General features: G+C 35.0%; 3 protein-coding genes across 4 annotated transcripts; 1 reads left to right on the top strand and 2 right to left on the bottom strand.

The window, feature by feature from the left end:
* Positions 1–1,314: 1,314 nt before the first annotated feature.
* LOC132605273 (uncharacterized) lies at positions 1,315–7,385 on the bottom strand. The gene is made up of 5 exons (XM_060318472.1): positions 6,952–7,385; positions 5,273–5,365; positions 4,327–4,458; positions 3,943–4,107; positions 1,315–2,810 (listed from the first exon to the last, which is right to left on the bottom strand). The coding sequence occupies exons 1-5, from the start codon at positions 7,186–7,188 to the stop codon at positions 2,451–2,453; spliced, it is 987 nt and encodes a 328-aa protein (XP_060174455.1). The 5' UTR covers positions 7,189–7,385; the 3' UTR covers positions 1,315–2,450.
* A 1,055-nt stretch (positions 7,386–8,440) lies between these two features.
* Positions 8,441–14,482, bottom strand: LOC132606709 (protein PIN-LIKES 6). 2 transcript variants are annotated; one of them, XM_060320316.1, is made up of 11 exons: positions 14,322–14,482; positions 13,413–13,852; positions 12,804–12,883; positions 12,595–12,719; positions 12,246–12,367; positions 11,925–12,137; positions 10,530–10,604; positions 10,295–10,395; positions 9,921–9,973; positions 9,615–9,809; positions 8,441–8,973 (listed from the first exon to the last, which is right to left on the bottom strand). In XM_060320316.1, the coding sequence occupies exons 2-11, from the start codon at positions 13,602–13,604 to the stop codon at positions 8,852–8,854; spliced, it is 1,278 nt and encodes a 425-aa protein (XP_060176299.1). In that variant the 5' UTR covers positions 13,605–13,852; positions 14,322–14,482; the 3' UTR covers positions 8,441–8,851. The 2 variants fall into 2 exon arrangements, with proteins under 2 accessions (XP_060176299.1, XP_060176300.1); XM_060320317.1 differs by having other exon boundaries at positions 13,413–13,778; positions 14,322–14,480.
* A 4,653-nt stretch (positions 14,483–19,135) lies between these two features.
* On the top strand, positions 19,136–19,722 carry LOC132608125 (uncharacterized). The gene is made up of 2 exons (XM_060322200.1): positions 19,136–19,142; positions 19,184–19,722. The coding sequence occupies exons 1-2, from the start codon at positions 19,136–19,138 to the stop codon at positions 19,720–19,722; spliced, it is 546 nt and encodes a 181-aa protein (XP_060178183.1).

The raw sequence follows: 19,722 nt of genomic DNA, 5'->3' as shown, positions 1-19,722 counted from the left end.
CTTCTCCGGGGTCGTTGTATCCCCTCGGGTTTGCAACTGGGCAATTGTGATCCCTTGTTCGGCAATCGTTGCTCTCTGTTCCTGCAACATTTCAAAGATTAAACGTAAGTCAATATTGTCATTAGGTGTACCCGGTTCTTTCCGGCCCTATGCCCGGGACAAAGTAACAGAATTGTGGGTATTTAGAGGATCAGTGGCCGGTAAGATGGCATTCTCCTGGTCCACGGTGTTTTGACGGTTGAGGCCCTCCCTCGAATTAACAGGGTTAGGGTCAGCAGGGTTTGGCAATCCTCGTGGCCCGCTGCCTTCGTTTTCGGCCACGATCTCGTTGTTGTTGACGTGACCAGGTTGCCCACTGTCAGCCATTTAGTCCGATTTTTCAGAGACGAACAGAAGGTGTTTTTTTATTTAGATGGGTAAGGTAGAGATCAAGATCAAAGACCACTATTATGCTAGCCCCACGGTGGGCGCCAAACTGTTTACCCCGGATTTGGATAATCAATTAAAATTGTAGGTGAGGTATAGGATATGTGGCTATATCTTGTACCTATTTGATAGAGAGAAGAAATATAAGAATATGCTATAAAGGAGCAACTGATGATCAATGGTTAGCTATAGACTCGTGTATCTACTAGTACATGAGCGTTATTTGATTTGAGAAACATAACAAATAAGCACAACAATACGGATCAAATCTGATGTATGAGAGGGAGATTTTGTATATATATTGCTATTACAAGAGTTCTTGGAAATGTAGAAGCCAACCCCCTAAGAGGAGGACAATGCCTTTTTTTTCTTTTTTTCTTTTTAGTAAAAAAAAAAAAAATAGTGCCACATGGGCTTCGCACAACATGAATAATAGAATAATAAAATAATAATGAAAAAGCTCTGAGTTGGGTTAGGTTGGATTAGGTGGACCGTACGGTCTGACACCAGTACGATTGGCAGTTGAACATAGCAGGACGTCATCGACGCGTAGCAACCGCGCAACGGATCTCCCGAACCACCGGCCACGACCAAACGGACATACGGCCTCGAACAACCGGTCATGAAAGAACCGGACCAAATGATGCCCTTCCTTTGCTCCGGTCCAAGCGTTTCCCCGGTTCAGAACGGGAGCCTTCATGCACGTTCTTGTCCCTTTCTTCCCTCGGCCTTCGGTCTCACCGGTTTAACATACACCCGGTTTTTACCGTATACAACCTTTACGAGGCATTTTATGGTCAACCACCTCTTTTGATACTCTATTATGGGGGAGGTTGATAGGAGTTTGTTGAGCTATCTACAAAGCTCAATAGAGAATGGTGGTACAAGCCAATAAGCATAGGTCAGACAGGCAATTCAAAGAAGAGAATGGGGTTTTAATTAAAAATTCAGCCTTACAGACAAGTATCCATGTTTGGAACTCATTTTACAATATTTTCTGCTAAGTACTATGTATCCTATCAAATTCCGCAGAAAATTGAAGTGGCCTACAAACTATCCCTTCCCTCACAACTTTTATTGCGCGCAATATTTCATGTATCTCAACTAAAGTTGTGTCACAAGCTACCTGAGAACATCTCACACCCTCTAGTGATTGATATCTCTAGTCCCTTTTGTTCGCAACCACATAAAATTTTGGATAGGCGTATGATATAGAAGTGTAACAAGGCTATCACACAAGTCCTAATATAATCTGATCAACCATCTCTTGAGGAGAAGTAAGATTTTAACAACGGGGATCTGATACGAAGTATATAAGATCAGCTTTGGGTAGTAGTACATTGAGCTCAAAAGATAGAACTTGGTAGTTAAGTTGGTTAGGAAATGAGTTGAAAGAATTCTGGGAATAGCCACTTAGTCCCCTCTATCCTTATTTATAAGCTTCTGTTATTACACATTGCACCCTTTTCTTTGTTTGTCTGTTATATAACAAGTTCTAACTAGTTACTTACAATTAGCAGAATGGGGAATCATAGCCAGGTATCAGCATACATAATTCTTATATTGTAATTATCCACCATTAATGAGAATCATTAGCTATATTTCCTACTATTTGCTTTCCTCTTAGTTGTAGTTTTCTTCTTTTTCAGCTTCTGTATCAATTATACTCCCTCCAATTTATTTTATTCGTTGTTGTAGCCAAACAAATTTAGTCAAAAATAGTTATCGTTTTAGAAAATCAAGAAGGGGCAATAATTATTATTTTTTCAAATCCACCCATACTCCAATAAATGATCTCTACAAATTTCTAAGAAGTCTTACCAATCTTATGAAAAAAATTGAAAAGAGATACTAAAAGGTAACTCAGTCAAATAACCCTTATGATTAATGCTAGTATCAAATGGTTTTCTTAATAGATGTGTCAAAAATCGACCAATACAAAGGACAAGAGAGAATAATACTAGACAAATATTAATTATGGATGAAAACAAATCATGATTGGCACTTGATCTCAACAGTTAGATTCATGTTCGTGTTAAATCTTTCCCCTTGGAAGAAGTTGAAGTTCTTGGTGGTTCTTCATTGTGTTGAACAGTACTTGTATTCACTAGAGCTGTTAAATTTGTGACAGAGGAGTTTCTAGATGGTGTGCCTCTTGATTTAGGGGATAATGGAGGTGAAGCTGAGAGCATTCTTGAAACAGCTGGTATTGGGGAAACTTCTGTTACTTCTTCAAATCCTTCATCCAAATACACTACATCCTGCATTGTCAATTGATGGTACTCCACAATCTCTCTTAAGATGAGATTCTCACGAGCGTAAACTGAATTCTCATGTGCTAGACGAGCCTTCTCTGCTAACAGCGTCTCCAGTTGAAGCCGTATCTGATAATTGCAGCAAACAGGAAAAATTTCAATCGTCACAGCAGATTCATAAAAGGTATCCAGATGATTTAGCACTAGCACTTTTGCTAAATGTCATTTCGTTGGCATTGGATATGCAGTTAAGGGAATATCACTAGTTCTGGGAATAACAGCTTTGGGATAGAGGAAAAGTGAGCAGATATAGCATCATTGTTCACTCTTCTAGATGTGTTGACGAGTATTCCTTGATCATTTCGTCCAAGAAGGGAAGTTCCTCTATTTCTATGAATTTTTCTAGAAGATGCCAATCAAACCCAATACACCAATCAAGGGCCAAAGGGGGTTTTCCAGAAAATCACACTATATATATATATAAAAGGCAGCCCGGTGCACATAGCATCCTACATTAGTAGGATCTGGGAAAATCACACTATATATATAAGGTTCAAAATTTTCTTTTATTGTATATATGGTAGATGATGAACAACCTCTTGCGTTCATGAAGGGGAGCCTTGGCGTAACTGGTAAAGTTGCTGCCATGTGACCAGGAGGTCACGGGTTCGAGCCGTGGAAACAGCCTCTTGCAGAAATGCAAGGTAAGGCTGCGTACAATAGACCCTTGTGGTCCGGCCCTTCCCCGGACCCCGCGCATAGCGGGAGCTTAGTGCGCCGGGCTGCCCTTTTATGGTAGATGATGAACCCCCGGGTGAAAATCCTACCTCAGCCACTGCAGGCAATTTATAGTTTATGTAGTTGGTCAGAAACAACACTCTGGTTTTGTTGACACACTATGCCTGAACTAGTCGCTAAAATACACAAAAAGAACTTAAAACAATACTATATTCTTGCTTTCCAGGATACTATCATATGTTTCCCACAGGCTGATATTCACTAATGTTTTGCAAGTTTGCTACTTTGCTTTGATCTGCAACTGATTTTGAATCATTAATAATGGATGAAGAACAACTTGAATGAGAAAAAAAAAGAAAGAGCATGTTAAACTAGAGCAGTATATGCTTTTCAGCATAAAAAGGAACAAAATTTTCAAGATTTCCGGTGCAGTATCATATTAGAGAACTTGACCATAAAATGAAGGGTTACTAAGATGAAATTAGAAGAAGATTTGTAGCAGGAGGTGAAAAAGAAAAAGTACCATGTCATCATCCGCAGGGTTGTCTCCCTTTTCACGAGCCTCTCGAAGCATTTTATTTTCTTCTTCCAGCTGAGAGCAACGTTGCTTTGCAAAAGCAAGATCTGCTTTAACAGTCTTTAACTCTCGTAGTAGTAATTTTGCTTTTGCTGCAGTTGCCATTGCCACCTGTAACCCCAAAAAACAGGCCAAAAAATGCATTTGATCACCAGCAAGGAGATAGAAACAAGAACATTTAATGGTCTAAGTATTAATATTGAAGTTGAGTTAAAAATTTAAAAGCATTCTCAAGGATAGTGAGATCCTTAATGCTACATGAATCAGAAATATATATATATATATATATATATATATATATATATATCATCACACAAGTTGCCACCTTACGTCGCGAGAAGCCTTTAATTGATCTTCATGAATAGTTTGTGTTTGTGTTAGTGGCCGAGTTGTTTGCATCTGCCATGGGCTATGTCCATTCAAGACATGATTTTGCGACGTCTCAACAACTGTGCGTCCTTCCTGAAATTCAAGAAAAATATTATGTTGAGGCAGAACATGTACCTGATGAAGGAAATCGGAGACACTATAACTATTCTGGTGAAAATCAACTCCAGTACTCAAATCAGCCATGGCCTTCTTCTGTAGTTCAAACCATTTATTTCCCTAGTCATTTGTGCACTGCCTTTTTAACTAATTAAAGTGTCATTAGTCCAGCTGGAATCTTGGGTGCTCCAGTTTTCTGGAAATTTCAGGGATTTGATATAGCCTGTAACCTATATTGCTCGTGACCCTTCAAAAATGCAGCGGGGTGCGTGTTAGATCTTCCAAGAGTAATGCATTTTTGGAGGATCTGATATAGGTGTTGCAATAGTTTTTGAGAATCCGAGCAACATAGCCTATAGTACTGGATTTTGAGGAGGATACCTAGATTGGAAGCTCATGAACCAAACACTACGTTTCATTGATGCATTTCCTTGCATATATAGTGAAGAAAGGAGCTTCAATATCAGAAGTAGCCGGAGCCAGAAAAAAAAAAAAGGAAAGAAGCAAAAAATTCCACACATGGAAGTAAAAAAGGCGTCAATTTTTGAGCCATCTTTGGCACTACACTGGAAGCTTATCTTATTTTAAGGGGATTCAACAATGTATATATAAAAAAAAAATTGTTTGTAAAGAGTATTTGCACAAGTTAATTCTTGGGATTCAACCGAACCCCCTTCAAACCATGTAGCTCCGCCCCTAGGAAGAAGTAGTAGTAAGAAACTAAGTTTCACTTTTACTTGGTGGAGCTTGTGGTTTAATAATGAGAAGAAAAAGGCTAAATGATGATCACCTGGCTTTCTTCAAGAATGTCTTTGCCTTTCCTCGCTAAAACTCCCCAAAATCCACCTGCCTCATTTTCGCTATAACCATTCGAAAGAGCATCCTGATTTTGATGAACAAATGTATAAGTAGGGGTGTACAAAGTAAACCGACAAACCGCACCAAATCGATAAATCGAGTCAAACCGAGAAAAAAACCCGATTAGTGGTTTGATTTGATTTGGTTTGGTGTTGGAAAAAAAAATCCGATCATAATTGGTTTGGTTTGGTTTTAGCTAAAAAAAGTCAAACCGAACCAAACCAACCCGACATTACATGTATTCAATTTTTAAAATATTTTATACATAAAAATATTTATTTGTACTGTAATTTATAAATATTTCTTAATTTTTTTGTAGTTTTTTATCTATTGTCATATTATTCAAGCTTGAACTTAGAATTTTGAATATCAATAAGTTTTATATCTTATGGATGTTAGTAACTCATATAAAGTCCACCAAAACCAACTCAATACTAATACAAACAAAAGAAATTCAATTTACCACTAGGAATGAAAATAATATTGAATATCTATTCTTTAGTTTTGTATAATTGGTTTAGAGAGTGAAAATACATAACTTAAGTTTTTTTTCTTGTCATGTAATTAATACTTATTAGCCGTACTTATTTTAGCATGACTTAGTATTTTTAGATTATGGTCATTTTCTTTATGGCTTATTAATTAGCAATATTTATGTTAACCGATTTTATTATCTTTTGTTGAATATTTTATTACAATGTCATCACTCTTCTCGCATTTTGTGTTATTTTTTTATGAAACACCTTAATTATATAGTTGTATCTTACTAGGACTAAAGAAAATATTTGAAGTAAAAGTTATATATTTTGTATCAAGACTATTCTAAAAAAAAAAAAAACCGAAAAACCCGAGAAAACCGAATAACCCGAGAAAATCCGAGATTGAAAAACCCGAATTTTATTGGTTTGGTTTGGTGTATAAATTAAAAAACCCGATGCAATTGGTTTGATTTGGTGTTTAAAAAAATCGAACCAACCCGGTCCATGTACACCCTTATGTATAAGTAATTAATTTACAATTAGAGAGTATTTAATTTAACAAACATGATGAGAATTGTTGTAAACTTTAATACGACACACTATATGCCATAAGAGAAGTCCATACTGATCAATGTGACTTAATCATGTATAGATTTAAATCCTTCAAAACAATGAATATTCAAAATCAATACGCCAATTGTGATCAGACATATAAAGCAAAAGAGAGAGGAATTTGAGAAAGTGAAAAGGGGGTGAGCCAAAAAAAAAAAAGCCAGATAAAATAGAGATGATTGAACAATACATTGCGTACGTGGAATTTTCCGTAAGCGGTATTAACATTTGTAAAAGTGAACCATGAATAAGTGATAACTTATGAGAAGCATTGACTTTCTTTATATTTATACCCATATTTTCATTTTGCTTATTGTCTATATACGATAAAAAAAAATCAATGAAGCAATAATCTGTGACAATGCTTGGGGCAAGGTATATTCGCCCCCGGAACAACATATAGACTACAATGCATGCAACAAATTTGCAAGAAGGAGCATGAGATTATATAAATGGGGATCTACAAATAGGAAAAAACATACCCCATATGCATATATGAGAAATAGGAGAAGAGGAGGACCTGATAGGAGCGATCACGATGAGCAGCTGAGGCTCTAATAGCCTGAGCCGCGAGAGACGAGGATGAAGAAGAAGAAGACGACGATGAAAAAGGGTCCCCTGGGGGACGGAAAGTGGTTTCATGATGGAATGTAGATGATCTGCTGATCCCTTGCTTCGCGTCTCCAGGGGGACGAAAAATGCTCTCTTCTTGGAATGTGGAGGATCTGCTGATCCCCTGCTTCCTTCTGTATGCCATTTTTTATTTCTTTCTCCAAACTTGGAATTGGGAGAAGAAATATTCAAATCAAGAAAACAAGTGGAGTCAAACAACAAAGGCACCAAAATGTGAAGGGGATTTGGCTTGGATATTGCAGAAAAAGAATGGCGGGTAATAGGGAGAGTGAATGTGAGGGAAAGGGTGAATAACGTCTCTAACTAACTAACTCTCCACCTTTTATGTTGACTCTATGAAGCATTAAAATAAAATAATGGAATTTATTACTCTTAACTTGCTTCATTGAGGGTGCTATTGCTGCACCATTACTTTTAAAAAAAAAAATATCTTTGTCAAGAAAATTTGTAATTACATGAGTACTATTTGACAATAAGCCATTTTTATGACTGCTATTTTTGAAATAAGCCCCAGTTCCAAAGATAATCGAAATTTAGTTACTTTTTTGTGCTAAAATAATATTTGGACAAAAATACCTTAAACGTAAAAAGCAGCAAAGACTCGCTTCTTGATTTGCTCCACTCTTAATTCTCAATAAATCGCCTTTGTTATCTCAGGGTGGGTTGTCCAGGTACAAAACCTCTGGTTTGACACCTTGAACTCCCACATAGAAACCAGGACCCCTTACATGTTTTAAGGTGACTTTCATATAGTTCCATTATGGTTCTCATTGCTCGTTGGAATGGAATAAAGAAGCAACCAACAGAATCAGGACATTGTTATGAAATTTTCACTTGTACAAGTTTGAACTCTAGGATACTGTTATGAGATTTTCATTGTGCAAGTTTGAAGTCTAGAATACTGTCTTGGAGCTTCACACGTACAAATTTGTACAAATTTCGAACTGCAAGACGAGTTCCTAGAATTTAGTTTTTGTAACTTAAAACTCCTGGATAATGTTCCAAACTGAAGAACAAGTTATTCGTTTTTTTCCTCTTCTTCTTTTATGCTTCATTTGTGGTTTTCTACTTCTTCCATAGAGCAAGAAATACAAGTTTAATTGTTTTTGGAGTATTGACACGGGTACACGATAATATTTTCGAAGGATCTCCATCACATAGGTGATTTCGACCGAGGCCTGTGAATTCACAGTACCATGGCAGACACATTATGTTGTAAATGTAATTGTTTGTGTACACGCTTGTGACAAACTACGAGCTCCTTCCACAGTTCCACCAGTACTAACAACCTACTGTTATGGGGAGAACATTGTACAATTTTTATTTTTATTTATAAACGTGATACGCGGTCAACTTGGGAGAATTTGGTAACTATATAGAGCGACAACAGTTTATTTATTTTTCTGATCATTACTTGAAGTTATCGTCTTCTGATTACAAATGTCACAAACAAATCCTACTTACTTATTTTCCCAAATGAACATAAAGTCTCATCTTTGTCTTTACCAAATGCTCAATCCAACTTTGACCTAGCCACCAGCGGAAGAAGCCAAGAATAAATAAGGAGCAGTTTAGTTAACTCCTCCACCATGACTAATTATACTTATAGATATAGTAGCAGTAGATATTACATTCCTACATTAATAATCACTACATCTCTCTCTGTGATTACGAACAATGAACAGCTTTTCGACAAGGATGGCACGATCTTGGGTAAGTGGAATAAAAACTTCACATCCAAGATCTCTTCTTTAACCCTGTGTAGCAACACTGTTTTTTATCCTAACTTAAAAGAGTATGCTGATGTAGAGGATGATCCATCCAGCCATAGAGAAAATAGCAAAGATATGAACCCAAAACAAGATAGCAGCTGCCTCCTTCCCACACCCTCTCAAGTTGGCAACAGCACCTGTCAAAGAGTAAAAATTTGATGAAACATGCATACACACAGAATAAGTAAAAGACGACAAAGTGTCTATAGCAGTGTCATTTTCCATCAGCTTAACACATCGACTACCCCTTAATCTGTTATTAAATTTCATTTAGACACTTGAACTATGACATGTTTTCAATTGAGTGCTTGAATACATGATTATATGTTCCTATTAGAAACACTTCTAGCTCAAATTATGGATAAGTTTTTGCATGTTCTCACAAACATCCACTACGTAGATAAGTTAAACACTTAAAATATGTCATCTTTCTTTAATTATAGCATTAGTCTCAACAAGCCGTAAAACCTCCAGTTTATTCCAATTGAGGCTAATGTGTATAATTAAAGAAGGCAACATATATTATGTGATTAACTTAATTACCTAATAGATGCTTGAGAATACCCACAAAAGTTTTCTCAAAATTTGAACAGAAAGCGTCAAGTAATACACACTATCACGTGTTCAGTTGCTCAATTGGAAAAAGGTCGCACTTCGACTTAATGAAACTTTACTGACAAATTTAAGGGGGGTTATCATCAATGTAATAAGCCTTTTTCCATCTAAAGTCGTACATTTGACATGCTTCGAAAAGACTCTGGAAGTAAAGGTATTTTACCAGCAAGTATGGATGTGGGCATCGTATACTGAAGAAGAAGAACAAATCTGAACATTTTATCACCAGCAGGAAGCCAGCCAAGCTTATCAACTAACATGACAACGCCAAGTCCAGTTGGAGGAACCAAACACAGCCGTGCAAAGACAATTGCAGCAGTTGTTTTTAGACCAAGTTTTGAACTTCCAGGTCCTGGTCCTGCAAGATTCAAATATCAAGCAGTAAATAGGAGCACCTAGGAACATCAGAATTCAAACATCCTTGGAAAAGTATAAGCTTAAAAGAAGGAAACAAAGACCAGTTACTTACCATCAACAAGATTGCCTCCTAGAGCCAACAATATGCAGGGAATCATGGCATCCCTGATAACAAGAAAACAACATTCAATTAACATTTCCACCCGTAGACTAGAAGAATCGAATTATTGGATATGTCAATTCAGCCAAGTCCGAGTATTCTAACAGTAGAGGAACAAATAAAAGCAGATTTCGTGAATCCAATTCTTTAGGAATATATGCTGATGTAAGCTATCAAAAAGGAATATGTATCATGTACTGACATAAGAAATTCTTAGGCAGACTCTCAACCAGCATGCTGCAGGACCATTAGGATAATATTTCACATAGGCTGTATGGCATGTATGGTGATCTTTAACTAATTCTGCAAAGAAGAGCAAAACTTACCCAAGAATCAAGCAGCTGTCAGTGAAGAAGTAAAGTGGAGCATCAGAAGTAAAGACCTGGCGCCTCAGGACTGGCACACATCCTATGACAATCGCTAAGATCTGTAGAAGCAGCACGCAATTTAGCAACTGTCATAAAAATTGTTCTAATTCACAATCTGCAAAAAGAATTGGAGCACCCAGAGAAAGTAAATGGAAATGCATATATGGATCCATCCCAAGACTATTGAACTTACAGAAGCTATAATAGGAGGTTGAATTATTTGCTTGAGCTTCAGTTTCTCATACAGAAATTTAAAGAACTCTTTAACCTGCAAGGAAATTGATGAGTAGCCAAACATCAGTATTATAGAATACTATTAAGATCATCCATCAAAACAAGTATTCAAAAGATTTTATCACAAAGCACGTAGTGAATCAAGGAATCCAAAACCCACATGAGACTGATTTCCTACATTATTTATGTGTCAGCTTGTAACAAAATTAAATGAACCTAAATTAGCACTTATCATGATGCAAGTTCAATATCATGATGCAAGTTCAACCGCTACAAGCAATAAAGAGATACCACTAATGCCAACAAAAGCAAGAGAAGAACCATGTGTCTTGATGCAAAGTTAAGATCTTTAAAACAAGAATTTTGAGGCTCCAGGAGTTGGCCAAAATTCCAATAATAACTTCACTAAATAGAGAGCCTTGGCGTAACTGGTAAAGTTGTTGCCATGTGACCAAGAGGTCACGGGTTCGAGCCGTGGAATCAACATCTTGCAGAAATGCAGGGTAAGGTTTAGTACGATACACTTGTGGTCCGGGGACACACAGCAGGAGCTTAGTCCACCGGGTTGCCCTTTTTAACTTCACTAAATAACTGAAATTGATTACTCAGGCTTGAAAATTTGTGGATATTTCAAGAATTCCAAAGACATTATGCAAAAGCAACTGAACTGAGAAAATTAGGGATGTACTAAGCATGAATCATCGATCTAGCTAAGGACTTGAAGTCTACATTCAACTAAGCTATTAAAGTATTGTGGTCGGACTTTGAAAGCTCTATTCATTTCCACAGCAACAAGAACAACATACATACCCAGTGTAATCCCACAAAGTAGGGTCTAGTAGAGTGTACGCAAACCTTACCCCCACCTAGAAGGTAGAGAGGTTGTTTCGACAGAGCCTCGGCTCGAGGAAAAAAACAGTACAAAGCGGTTCGGAAAAGAAAGTTGCAGAAATGATGAAGCCATAAATCCAGATCTATCCAAAGTTGAAATGACCCGTGATTCTTCCTCTATGGGTAGATTCCTGCTTATTTTTTATTCACATAGAAAAATCTCTTGAAGGAAAAAGGTAGTCCTGCCACAATCATTGATTATTTATTTATTTTCCCCTGAATAAGGCATTGAAGATCTTATGCAAAAAGCATTTCATTTTATGAAGCACTAGCAATGTTAAAATCCGACAATTATTAGAAGAAAAACTAGTTCTGACACCTCAGTGATAGCAAGCCTGACCCTAAATGCCAAAGTTCTATAGTATTTTCTCCATCACTAAAGGGATTACTATTTCTACTCATAACGCCAAAAAGTACTATGGGTAAAGGGGCAAATAATCTAGGCTCAAAACGTCGTTCTCACCTTTTCTTTGTTTGAACCACTAGAGTCAGCTGGTGCAGCATTGGCTGTAAGTAATGGAACTTGCTCTGCAGAAGTACCTGATGGATGGCTCGGCAATCTATCTTTGTTAGGAGTCTTGATAGGAAGGTTTGCATCTTCAACGTCAAAGGTGCCGAGCTCAGGAGGAGGTGCGAGCATCTGGAATACATAGGTGTAGAGGATAATTGCACCAACCTACGCACATTTATCAAATAGTACTGTTAGACAAATATCCTATTAAAACTATATTAATCTAAATGATGACAGTGAGTTCGAAACCATCAACTATGAACTCTTACATACCCACTGGCCAAATGAGATGTACGCATTACCATCTCGCGAACATATTTCAGAGTCACCGAAAGGATTTGATTTGTCACGACATAATGCAGCTATCAGGACAAGTGGAACATTTCCAATATTCCCTGCATGGAAATGGAAAACATAAGCTTACAAATCTGGCACTGAATTCCAGATACCAGCATATTAAATAGAATAGACAATTATAGTTGAAATACACTTTCATGTAAAATGCACTGTGAAAGATGAGTTACAAAGTTGCATACTGTAAGTTGCATTATATAAAAATCAAAGAGACTTCATAAAATAAGTGATTCCTAACTAGGAAACTAGCTATAGATGGAACACTTACCAATGCCAATCTGTATAATGGTAAATTTGAAATAAGGGTAGGGTGGACGGATGATCGTAGCAACAATAAAACCGATGATAGAACCTAATACGGTCGTGATAACAATGTTAACAGGTATGAACCACCTGATAAAATGAAGAACGTCAGTTGAAAATACTATAGAATGGGATTGCAGAACGAAATGAGCACGAATGTAATGTAATCCTTACCACTGAAGCAATTTTTCATATGTAATGGCTTGTCCAAGTTGAGAGAATATCAAGCATGGCAGCAGAAGTGAAAATACCAACTGCATCAAACCATGTAATAACATCTATTAGAGATACATAAAAGCTAAAACTTAACTACTTTTGCCATTAGGGACCGCACTAGTAATCAAAACAAGTGTCATCACATAAAATTGAATTGATGATTATGTTAGAATCTATAAAAAAGAAATTGAATTGATAACTTCATAACATCTATCAGAAAGATATTTGAAGACTCATTGAGCTATTTCCTATTTCAGGATTGAACATTTAGTAGAGCTTATTCTAACTAGCCGTTTGACCATGAGAACTATTCACTTTTTTTCCGAAATAATTTTTCACTTTATTTCAAAATCAGAGTTTGGTTATAATATTTTAAAATCCAACCTGGAGTTGAATTCCAAATTTGGAAAAAAGCTCCAAACCTGTTTTCCAACTCCATCTTCATAAATTTCAAATAAAGTGCATTCTTCCTTCCTTTGCAAAAATTATAACCAAACACAACTTGAACTTACATAACGAGACTTAACAACAGTGCTACCATAAAAATTAAAAAATAAAAGTACTAACCCCATTTAAAAGCTTCCTTCCATTTGCTGGAAGAATATTGACATACTTGGAGGCCATCAGAAATCCCAAGAAGCACAAAGTAAAAACTTTTGCAATTGGTAAAACAGCAATCTTAATGGTCCCGAGAAACGACTCTCCTCCTCGTTGCGGTTCTGTTAGAACCTCAACAAGAAACCTTGGCACCCTATCCATCTTTTCTACCTATTAACTGCTTCCCTCAAAGGCAAAACAGTGTTCTTGTCATCCAAGACAAATCTCTCCAAAAAACCGAAAATTTTCCCTTTTTCGGTCTTGGTAGTCCTGCTATTCTTGTTTAGCTAATCCAAGAAACAAAATAAGCCAAAGGTTTGAGCTTTATCTATCTTCCTGCCCAAAAAAGCAAGAAAGTTCAAATTTTTGGCAAGTAATGCTCAGCTGGTCCAACAATTTTAGCTCCCTTTCTGCATAATTAGTTAAAAGAAAGCTCCAATTAATATGAAATCCCAAATGCTATATTGGAAAGTAGTTGACAAAACAACAAAAAGCCAACTCACCACAACTACTGCAAGGATATATTTGTGTGTTGTGGGGTGGTTTTTTTTTTTTTTTTTTGTGGGGGGGGGGGGGGGGGTGTTAAAAGTATTGCAGGTTTAAAAGGTGCTTTCAGATTTACAAAGAAACACCAAAACTAAATCTTCAGACAATTTTTAGAAACCCCATAACATAATTAAAGTTAAGTGCCAAAAATACAAAAAACAACTACCTTCCACGAACCAAAAATTCCTTTTTTTAACCACAAGAGTCAAGAAACATCCCAATATCTTAATAAAGCATCTACATAACTCATATCTACAACAAATATGCAATAAACACATCTCATACGTTAAGAATATGTAAGTATGAATTAACAGAAAAAGAGTAAGAACTAACCAATAACAGGCGTCTCCACAAAGCTAATATCTTGAATAAACGTTTCTTTCTTTATGGGGTTTGGTTTGTTTATTTGTTTGCACTTTTTTGTGAGCCTTATATAGAAGCTAAAAAGAACCAAGAATCCGAAAAGGCGTATAAATAATAAATGGGAGTTTTAGAAAAATTAATTTACAATGTGTATTGAATTTATATGTAAAGAGATCCCATACCCCACACAATTTGGCTCATTCACGAATACTCTGTTCCCATACAGGTATGCACAGATGAGTTAAAATATTGTCGATTTTACCCCTGATTTTAATATGAATGTACGATAATACCCTTTTGATTTGGAAGTTGCGTCCGTACTCTAGTACGTTCATAAGTGGACACCTGGCTCCTTCTTACAGGGTATTTATCTTTCTTTTCTTTTTTTCCTTATTTTTCTTTTTTACGATGCACAAATTATCACCTGCCAATTTTTTATTTTTTATTTTAATTTCTTACTTTTTTCTACCGTAAAATGGGAGATGATAATCAGTAAGGTTGTCGCGAGTTAAAATTAAAACGCCGTTAATAAATGTGAATTTGTATCACTATAGTATAGTACTTTGTTCGATTCAAAATAAATATTCACTTAATCTTTAGTTTGGTTCAAACTAAGCTAGGGTTTGGTCATAGATTCCTAAAAAAAAAATTGAAAAACTTGATTTGAGTAATGTTTTTCAAAATGTGTTTGGCTATAGTTTTTCAAAATATACTTTATTTTTAGTTTTGAAAAATATAAAACATTACTTATACCCATAAGTTTTAAAAATTATCAAGAATACCTAACCATACAAGACATATATACTAGTTAATCTCAAATTATGCAGAACATGATATTTTAATAACAATTGTTAATAACACGGTTATTAGCTACTACAATTCAAATTATAATATAAAGATCCATCTGTGCAAGAAAAATAATAACGGTAGTAACCAGCTATTCTTTAATATAGTTTTCCACGTTGTACGAACAATCTTCACTTTATACAAGAAGGCTAATTTAATTGTGGAAACATGATAGATACGGCTTTAATGGAAGAACATGGCTAGATAGAATTAGTTGGGTAATAAATAAATGGCCTTTTTTAAAATAAAATATAAAAGTTTGGGGTAGTTTTTAAAAGTTTTGAAAAGGCCAAAACATAAATCTTGGCCCAAAAACAAGTTTGAGCCACAATTTGGGAATTTGAAGATTTGTTTTTAGAATCTGGCAAAATTTTATGGCCAAACAAAGATTTGAAAACAAATCTTCAAAATATGCTCTCAAAATCTAAGGTCAAACGGGAGCTAAGTATCCATTTACATAATCGAAGGAATTAATTTTATTTTGTTAGATTTACCCTTATTTACTCAAGAGGATAAATAATCAAGAGTCTCATTAATTAAAGGTAGTTTAGTCAAGACATCTATTTTTTTCCTAGGAGTTTGTATTTTCTTTAATAAAAAAAATTAATATTTTCTCAAGGTATGTTAACTGCTAAGTGGACACTTATTTTGAACCGGAGAGAGTACAATTCTTTGGCTAAAGAGACTTAGGGGTTGTTTTGTTCACGGATTAAATTTTTCTGGGATTATAATTTTTGAACTAATATTTCTCATCTTAGAGGTGCGATAAAATAATCCCAAGTTGTTGATGGGATAAGATGAGATATTCAGGATTAAGTTTGAGATTAAATTTATACCGCCAACTAAATACATTATAAATTTAATTTCAAACTTAAGGATATCCCACCTTATCCCGTGTACCAAACAACAACCCGTTAGTCTTTTCGTTTAATTTCCATTCGATATTTTTGAAATTTTGGTTAATACGTTTGATATATATATGTTCAAATCAAAACCCGAAATGTTGTTAATAGGAGATTAAGAGTTCTTTAGTATGAGTATATATCATCATATGGAATAAGTACAGGTCATTTTGGATGCGAGAAATTAATTTAGTTTTAAGGCAAAGCACGGTTAGTGTAAGACATGGTAAATAGATTCTAACAAATGTCCATTTCTAAACATAAACGTTGATCATAAACAAAATTTATCTCATATAATTTCAGCGATTTGATAATTGATGGAGTGATCTAACTGTTAAGATACAATATCATATTTTTGTAATTATCTAAATGGAACACGAGAAACTATTACTTTGTGAAATGTAACATATACGCAGGGCGGAGGAGAATATCGGCTACGGACTCTGTCGAACTCACTAATTTTGGTTTAAACTTTTTATTATTTTAAATTTCACTGAATATTTACAAAAACAAATTGAAAAGATTAGTACACATGATCCATAAATTTTAAATTTTGACTTCCCATGCGTATACCGACCAGTAGATATTAACCAAAGCTACCTAAATGCAAATTCCATTTGGGAGAATTTCCATCTTTAGTCGGTCACTTAGGATGCAAGTTTGAATTAATGCGATTAGTCAGCACAGACACCGAGGTTACAACGAAAAGTCACTTAAATGCAATTTCTAACAAGTCTCATTGGAGTAATATTAATGTCACCTAACTCAAGTCATAAAATATCTTCAAGAAAACTTTGACCAGTTTTAAGCGTTGCAAGTGGCAAATTATTACTATAATATAATGCACATTTGTTTCTAATGAAGTAAAATTCGTTTTTTAACTGATAAGAATATTCTCTTGAGAGAAAATCATGTGGTCATTTGTACTAGTTGGAGCATATTAAAATATTACTAAGAGTCCGTTTGAATTGACTTATAAGTTGCTTATAAGCTGTTTTCAGCTTTTTTGAGTGTTTGGCTGGCCAGCTTAAAGTCATTTTGTGCTTAAAATAAGCCTAAAAAATTAATTGTGCCCGTTTGGCTTAGCTTATCTAAAGCAGCTTATAAGCTGGAAACAGCTTATAAGCCAAAAAAAAATAAGTTGGCCTACCCCAACTTATTTTTTTTTGACTTATAAGTTATTTTCAGCTTAGAAGCTGTTTTTTTTTAAGTCCAGCCAAACAGGCTCTAAATAAGAAAAGAGAGAGAGACAGTTTGTCCTGGATTCCATGGAGCGAGGGTTGGTGAATCCTTTGTTTATTTGATTTTTTATTTCCTACAACTCTTAACTAGACGGTGCAACTTCCAACTGTGTAATATCTTCCCCTGTTTTAATATATGTCTGATGTTACCAAATTATTGCTTAATTAAATGAAGAAAAGGAGGGTGAGTATATAAAATATTAGTAATTACTACTCCTATTATGTAATGAGACAACATGGAAGCAACGTGGCAATCTTCTATTAGACACCTTTGTTTGTGAATTAAATCAACACTTCAATCAGTAGAGGGTCGAAGGTTAAAGAAGAAAAAGACGCCATAAGATAAGAGAGACATTTCATTTAGGCATAGCTTGGAATTTTTAAAAAAATGCCATAAGCATAAATCTTCAAGATAATGTATTCGAAAATGAGAGGAGATTTATATAGTTAAATTGCTAAAGTGGGTTTTGGGAACAAGTTAAGGAAGTACAACATGGTGCTTTTACCGTTTAGCAATTGTAAATTTCTGCTTCTTTGTTTTATTATTGTTAAAATACAATTAAGTAAATAAAAATATATTATCTCTAATAACTTAAATTATTAGATTAGATGATCACGTGTCAGAATCAGACTCACACGTGAGTGGATTTGTTGAAACATAAAAGTATGATCTGTTTAAGAAAAATCAATTGACACGCAATTCAACAATTATGCTCTTGATAAATCATAAGAAGAGAATATTTTATACATTTAGGTAAGGGAATATTTGACAAAAAGCATCTAAATTTTATTTGCCATAAACTAAATACAATAACAAGTTTTGTCGTTTTATCATTGAGACAAAGGAAAAGTTAATAATGCACAATTTATTTTAAATGATGCTCTTAGCAAAAAAAACAAAAACTAATGTCAACGTCAGAATTTCTCCTAGGCTAATAGCAACCACGCATGAAATGCATTCAACAAATTTGAGAATTGGAATCATTCATCACTAATAAATCATGTCAAAACTACCATAAAACCCATAATGCATTAACAAATTATTCATCTTAATTGTAATGATTCATTTAGACCTCATAATACAAAGGCGTAGTCGGGGATTAACTAAGAGCCCGTTTGGATTGGCTTATAAGTTAGCTTATAAGCTGTTTTCAGCTTTTTTGAGTGTTTGGCTGGCCAGCTTAAAGTCATTTTATGCTTAAAATAAGCTCAAAAAAATAATTGGACCCCTTTGACTTAGTTTATCTAAAGCAGCTTATAAGCTGAAAACAGCTTATAAGCCAAAAAAAATAAGTTGGACTACCCCAACTTATTTTTTTCAGCTTATAAGCTGCAAACAGCTTTAAGCTGTAAGCCAATCCAAACGGGCTCTAAATCTTAAACTAAGAAAAGATTCCGGTCCTTTTGGACATATCGACAGACACGCATGTAGTAATTATCATTAAGGCCATCTCCAACCCACCTCCATTTTTATCTTCAAACTTCATTTTGGAGTCAAAAATGGAGAAATTTTGCTCCAACCCAGCTGCAAATTTGGAGCGACACTATTCATCCACTCCATCACTATTCCCCATTATTTTATTATGTTTTATTATTATTTAACCCTTTTAATTTATCATATTATATATACCTAATTATGTTTATGTAATATCTTTATAATATTAATTTTACATCTTAATTTTGGCATATAATTTTGATAAATTAATTTTCGTGCATATATTATTTTTATGTAAAATTGAAAGTTAATTTTATTATAAGTTATAATTGTATAAATAAATATATAACCATCACAAAAATGAAAGGTGCAAATATAAAATATAAGATGTTGCCGGACAATATGCAGGTCGTAGTGGATCCCCAACAATTATTCTTGAAGTTGTAGCTGATTATGACCTTTGGATGTGGCATGCATATTTTGGTATGCCAGGCACCAATAATGACATTAATGTTTTAGAGTCATCACATTTGTTTTCCAATCTTGCTAAAGGTATTGCTCCTCCCGCCCATTATGTTATTCAAGGAAAAGAATATGATGTGGGTTATTATTTAGCTGACGATATATATCCAAAATGGTCTACCCTTGTGCAAACTATTCGTGAGCCGCGTTCGCCAAAGAAGAAATATTTCTCGATGAAACAAGGATCATGTCGAAAATATGTTGAACGTGCATTAGGAGTTTTGCAAGCTCGTTTTGCAATTATTGCAGGACCGTCACGTTTTTGGAGAAAAGAAGTGCTACATGATATAAGAACTACATGTATTATACTGCACAACATGATAATCGAGGATGAGCGTGGTCTTAATGCACCAATTCAAGATGCTGGGGAAGGTCCAACTCCAACAGTAGAAATGGTAGTTGATGAAAATCACCGATTTGAATAA

Source organism: Lycium barbarum, chromosome 8 (assembly GCF_019175385.1).
Source record: "Lycium barbarum isolate Lr01 chromosome 8, ASM1917538v2, whole genome shotgun sequence".
NCBI lineage: Eukaryota > Viridiplantae > Streptophyta > Magnoliopsida > Solanales > Solanaceae > Lycium > Lycium barbarum.
The sequence above is the reverse complement of the archived record's forward strand: the minus strand, read 5'-3'. Positions and strand labels throughout refer to the sequence as shown.

Excerpts from the sequence above, each read along its gene's own strand:
- LOC132605273 (XM_060318472.1), bottom strand. The coding sequence starts at position 7,188 with ATGGCATACAGAAGGAAGCAGGGGATCAGCAGATCCTCCACATTCCAA. Across the intron at positions 4,459-5,272 it reads ACATTCTTGAAGAAAGCCAG|GAAGGACGCACAGTTGTTGA; the intron begins GTGATCATCATT and ends CTTGAATTTCAG. Across the intron at positions 2,811-3,942 it reads ACCCTGCGGATGATGACATG|ATACGGCTTCAACTGGAGAC; the intron begins GTACTTTTTCTT and ends TGCAATTATCAG.
- LOC132606709 (XM_060320316.1), bottom strand. The coding sequence starts at position 13,604 with ATGGATAGGGTGCCAAGGTTTCTTGTTGAGGTTCTAACAGAACCGCAA. Across the intron at positions 12,884-13,412 it reads GAAGGAAGCTTTTAAATGGG|TTGGTATTTTCACTTCTGCT; the intron begins GTTAGTACTTTT and ends GGTTTGATGCAG. Across the intron at positions 8,974-9,614 it reads GCCCACATCCATACTTGCTG|GTGCTGTTGCCAACTTGAGA; the intron begins GTAAAATACCTT and ends ACTCTTTGACAG.